Raw genomic sequence first — 6,000 nt, 5'->3', positions numbered from 1 at the left:
TTGGCTGACAATGCTTGTGTTCTCCCATGCTGTGGGCACACAAAATCCCAACACGGATCTTTTTATAACATCCATTATATATATGCTGTGCAGAGTCCACCCTTTAGTTGAAATTGGCACAAGAGGAATGGAAGCCAAGTATGTTTAGGGCTGCTCTTCCAAACTGAGTCAGTCCTAAAAGGTTTGTTTTAAAAATTGGAGTTCTGAAGCTTCCGTGATTCTGAGTATGCATTTCCTTGGGAGGAATGCTACTTGCTGAGCTTCCATCTTTTCTTTCCTGGTAGGTGCTTGTATGCCAGGCAGAAATTCAAGATGAAAGCCTTTCCCCATTATCACAGTTCATTTACCTTGGACCCCTGTTAACTTTTCTGTTTCGCTAAAAGGCACGAGCGCCAGTGCAAAATCACATCAGGAAGACCAAGGACATAAGTGGAGGAAGCAGCGCTGTTTTTAATTTTTGTTCTAGGCTTGTGATTATTTTTTCAAAAAGTCCAAAAGGGAGAGAGAGCTAGATAAGGAACTGTGAATCAGAGGGAGCTGAAATGTCATTTGTAAAGTTCGTGAATTAAAATCAACAATGCAGAATGTCATGAAGTTTGTAGAAAACTGGAAATCTTTTACGAAAAACCTTTTATGAAAAAATATGGTAAAGAAATAATGTAAGGATTTGCGATCTAAAGGAAAACAGAATGAATTAGAATACTAGTAATGATATAGTTGTGATTGACAAATTGTTCCATTTTAAATAGGTGCATCAATGGATTCGAATTCAACAATGAGGTAGGGGGAAGTCATTTTGTTTTGGTGCTTAATTTGGTTAGTTATATAATGTTGTGTTAAGTTATTGTAAAATGTATGTCTTAATTTGTGTGTGTGCTCTTTTTTGTATCGTTTGCTTTTATTTTGTACTGATTTGGGGGTGGATATGAAAGTGTATAGTGGGACATTTTTTTTAATGTTGAGAACATTTTCAAAAATACAAAAAAAACCCCAATGCAGAATGTCACCACTCTTTTGACCTGCAGGTAGCTGTATTGGCCCTGAGCAAAATGCAAAAGCCAAGCAACGCCGTCCCCCTAGGCCCAACCAACACTGGGCCTATTAAACTGTGTGCAAGATTTTATGCTCTCCTAAAAACGGTTCGGCCTTAATAAAAGGCATTTAATAATTTTAGTGTTATACAGGCAACCCCACAAGCGCCACAGAACTGTCGCCACTTGATGACGTACACAAGGCCTCTCGGCCTGCCAGTAGCGACAGGCTATGGGCCAGGCACGCAGGGAGCATTTTGTCTCCTACTGATGACGTTACCCTTACCGACCAGCGGTTGCTAAGGGCGCCATGGACGCCACTAAGAGGCCTCTCTCTATCCCGCCCCAGATGGGGCTGTACGCGGAAAAAAACCGCCTCTTCCAAATAATGCAGGTGAGGAGAAGCCGAGCGCGGGAGGGCCCGTCAGGCCCAGGAAAATAATGTGGGTCCGCAGGGTGGAATTGATGGTAGAACTCGTTGGGACAGGGAAAGGGGGCCGGGTGGCTCTGTTGGACGAACTCCCAGAATGCAGCGCGGTGCCCGAAAGACTGCGAGAAGACTACAGTCCCCAGCATGCTCTTGGGGAAGACAGTGAGTGATGGATGGGTCCGTTCTGGAGTTTATAGAATAGAAAATGCTGGAGAGACGGGGAGGCGTGTCGAAGTAAAGTTTGTCCTGGGCTGCATGGCCCAGACTAGCCGTATCTCGGAAGCTCGGCAGGGTTAGTCCTGGTTAGCACTTGAAAGACCAACAAGGAAGCCCAGGGTTGCAATGCAGAGGCAGGCAAATGGCAAACAATGTTTCTTGCCTTGAAAACTCCATAAGATGGCACTTTAAAGTAAACCATCAATCTGTCTGTCTGGTGTTATGCGACACTGCATAAAGCACCCTGGAATTATCTGTCTGTCTAATCTGGTGTTATGTGACATTACATACAGTAGCTTGGAATCACCACTACACACTATAGCAACATCATCCTAATTGCAACCAGCTTGGCCTTCCCCCAGCAATTTTTGAAGACAGTACTGCTCTAAAAGGAGGGTTTTTTGCTTTGCATGTGCTGGTGTACACAAATCCCCCCCCCCCCCCCCCCAGGTCTGCCATTAAAAAAAAAAGGGGGGGGTGGTTGTATAACATTTACATAAAAGCTAGTTCAAATAAACTCAAAAATACACAGGTTGCACTCGGGCTGTGTCCAATCTTATATATTGATCTTACATATAATTAAACAACTTAACACTTCTATTTGTATTTACATTTCCTTATTTCTCTGACAAAATTCTTCAAGATACAGCATAAGTCTTCCAACTCTTATAACTAAACATAAATAATCACTTAGTCCATTCAATTCTTTGTTCAGAAACAAAGCTTCAGTTCCATATAGTCCATAGTCCAATTCTGTAGGTTCTACATAAAAACGTCTCGTGCGTCTTCCTCAATATGCCAGTATGTTCAATCAACTTGTAACAGTTCTTTGAGGCTTCTAATGGGTATATCTGAAATTAAAGTTACACAGATACATATATACTGAAATCAAAATTATGCCTATTCATCTATCTTTCTTGCACCATAAAAGCTAGTTGTCATAAATTCAGGGTTTCCTTCCCTTTGCATGTGACTTTCAGACTACTTGTTGGGTGGACTGAAGAAATGATGGATATATTCTACATTTAGTTAATTGTCCATCTTGGTTAAAAGCGGTGGACTCAGATCTGGAGAATTAGGTTTGACTCCCTGTTCCTACACATGAAACCTATTGGATGACCTTGGGCCGGTCACAGAGCACTCTCACCCCCACCTGCTTTACAGGGTCTCTGTTATGGGACGGGTAGAGAATGCGACTTTGAGACTTCTTAAAAGAAGAGAAAAGTGAGATGTAAAAACCAACTCTTCTTTTTCTTGTGGTCTTCAGTGCGACACTTAAGCAGCAAGCCTAGTCTGGAAAGTCATTTGAGAACAATAAGCTAGAGTTTTAAAATATAGATATATGTGCCTTAATATTTAATCTGCTGGCATTCTGAAAGCATGCAGAAGTTCAAACAAACAGTAATCAGTCAAAAACTCTGCATGCACTCAGACATGAAATTTGTCCATTCCAAGTAATTTGTCGGCACATCATGAAGGCACATTGGAAGCCAGCTGTTTCCGTGAGCCTGAGAAGAAGACCAGAGTCCCTTTCCTGGCAGTCACTAATAGGATGTAAACAGACGTGGGATCCAGAAGGTTCTCACAGGTTCCCAAGAGTAGGTTACTAATTATTTGTGTGTGCCGAGAGGGGGTTACTAATTGGTGATTTTGCCACGTGATTTTTGCCTTAGTTATGCCCCTCCTCTCAGCAGTAGCGGGCAGAACTTGAAGCAGTCGAGCAGGAGGTGCACCGGCATGCGTGGCAGCCTGTGCCTGTGTGCATTCGTTTCCCGCCCAAGGACAGGCACAGCGGCTGCGTCCTTGCCACAGTCCCGCCCAGGAATGCCCCGCCCAGCCCCATTGGCGCTATGCCACAGTTTGAATCCCACCACCATGGGAACCTGTTAGTAAAATTTTTGGATCCCACCACTGGGTGTAAACCAGGAGAAATGCCTTGTCAAAAGACTGAAGAAATTTGCAGCTGGTTATTCTCTCAGCCTCCCCAGTAGTCGTCAAGTTACCTGGTTTGCTGTAAAGAGCAGAATTTTATATACAAGAAACTGTATCTATCAAGTGCCTTTGGTGCTTTTAGCCCAGTATCGGACTGACTGTTCTATGCAGCCTGACTGTTGTAACCTGCTGGGCTGCCTGAATGAATAGGAGATTTTTTTAAAGCAAAACATGTGTTTCACTACAGTTGAGTCCCCTGCTTCCCTCCTTTGGCCTGTTTCAAACCTCTTAGAGGTGCAATTGAGCTCTGTGGCCAACAATCCTTGGGCCCCTTCCGCACATGCAGAATAATGCACTTTCAATCCACTTTCAATACACTTTGCAGCTGGATTTGACTGTGCAGATTTTACCATGCAAAATCCACTTGAAAACCATTCTGAAAGTGGATTGAAAGTGCATTATTCTACATGTACGGAAGGGGCCTTAGTCTTCATTTCATTGTAAATCTGGCGGTTGGTTTTCTTATGCTAAAGACTCAAGCTTTTGATTTAAAATCTTCATCTTGATTGGAAAGGATACGCAACTGAGCATCCTTCAGCTGAGGGGGTAATGGGAAATCAGAAAACAAGCAGTCTGAAACCTGAGGAAATAAATTGGCTAGTTGTTTAACCAGAGGTGGGATCCAGCAGGTTCTCACAGGTTCCTGAGAGGACGTTACTAATGATTTGTGTGTGCCGAGAGGGGGTTACTAAGTGGTGATTTTGCCACGAGATTTTTGCCTTAGTTACGCCCCTCCTCTCAGCAGTAGCGTGCAGAACGTGAAGCAGTCTAGCAGGAGGTGCACCGGCGTGCGTGGCAGCCTGCGCCTGCGTGCATTCGTTTCCTGCCCAAGGAGCGGCGCAGCGGCTGCATCCTTGCCACAGCCCCGCCCAGGAATGCCCCGCCCCCAGAATGCCCAGCCACTCCCCTGTCGTGCCCCGCCCAGCCCCATTGGCGCTACGCCATAGTTTGAATCCCACCACCATGTGAACCTGTTACTAAATTTTTTGGATCCCACCACTGTTTTTAACCCTTCCTGCTCCTTCTTCTCTGAGTTAGTTTTGAATGAAGGAGACTGCCAAGTCCTTAAATGCAAATTTAGCAAAGGCCACAGTGGCCTCTAGTGGCGGATAGGCACAGCTGCAGGACAAACTCTGCAACTCCTGGAAGGACTGAGCGGGCGCTTTTCACAGGCGCTGAATAATTCACTTTCAATCCACTTTAACAATCGCTTCCAAGTAGATTTTGCTGTTTCACTTCGGCACATTCTGGAAAGTATGTTTATAACGAGTTGCAATCATTATAAATGAATTCCTTTTGCATTCATAAAAAGGGAGTTCATTTATAACGATTGCAACTCGTTATAAACATACTGCGCAGAATGAGTCCCAGTAAAATCCAGTTGTAAAGTGCATTGAAAGTGCATCATTCTGCAAATGTGACAGCAGCCAATGAGAAGCAGTTCTGGTGAATGATGAGTTCTAAGAGTTGTCTAGTATTATGCTGGGCTGCTGGTAACGTTGTAAGGGGAGGGTTGTGATAGTACAGACCTGCCATCTAGTACAGCGCTGTCTCCTAACAATGAACAGAAAATCTAGCCTGACATCTCCCATCCAAATACTGGCCAGAGAACTAATATGTGTATAAAGATCACATCTACAGTTCTTCTCATCTACAAAATATGCTGAAATGCGTACCTTATTTATGCACAGAAACATGGGGCTGAAGAGTCATTGTTCTCATTTTTCTGATGGAAAGTTGTTCCCTTCTCTAGCCAATGTAAAGGCAGGGTCTGTTTTGTTTGGAAAAGAAGCTGCTGTGGATTTATAATGTTTCTGTAATCCACGGATTCGCCTGTTGCAGGAAAAACAAGCAGGAGTCTAGTGGCACCTTCTTTATTTTATTTATCCATTTACATTATTTATAGTCTGCCTTTCTCAGTGACACTCAAGGTGGATTACACAGAGCGAGTCAGTACAATAAACAGGATGGAACATTCAATAAAGAATTGAAATGGGATTGGGATTGCAGAAGTCTGGAACCAACCAGAAAGCTTAGAAAAAGAAAAGAAACTGTTTTTATTCCAGCATAGGGTTCCTTGAGCTAGAATAAGCCTGTGAGTCGTTAGTGTTTCACAAGACCATTGCTTTCTACAATCAATCCATATCTCTTCCAATATACACATGATGGAGAGAACACTGGGGCTGTGCAGCAGGCATGCCATGCTAGTTCCCCCACAAACTGGTCTCTTAAAATGCAAGGACAGCTTCTGTCCTTGTGCTCATTGCATGATGTGCCCCCTGCCTTCATGTTTGGTACACCAGTTTCTTTTTTCTCTGCACCTTGGAAGTG

General features: G+C 43.7%; 1 protein-coding gene across 1 annotated transcript in view; it reads left to right on the top strand.

Annotated features, from left to right (window-relative positions):
* The first annotated feature begins 1,318 nt into the window (after nt 1-1,318).
* The window catches only part of LOC125441552 (adenylate kinase 8-like), a 117,152-nt gene continuing 112,470 nt past the window's right edge, over nt 1,319-6,000 (top strand). Inside the window, exon 1 of the mRNA XM_048512160.1 lies at nt 1,319-1,425. Coding sequence (XP_048368117.1) covers nt 1,342-1,425 — 84 coding nt within the window. The 5' untranslated portion in view covers nt 1,319-1,341. The remainder of the gene's footprint in view (nt 1,426-6,000) is intronic.

This window comes from Sphaerodactylus townsendi, linkage group LG12 (assembly GCF_021028975.2).
Source record: "Sphaerodactylus townsendi isolate TG3544 linkage group LG12, MPM_Stown_v2.3, whole genome shotgun sequence".
In the NCBI taxonomy this organism is placed as follows: Eukaryota; Metazoa; Chordata; class Lepidosauria; order Squamata; family Sphaerodactylidae; genus Sphaerodactylus; species Sphaerodactylus townsendi.
The sequence above is the reverse complement of the archived record's forward strand: the minus strand, read 5'-3'. Positions and strand labels throughout refer to the sequence as shown.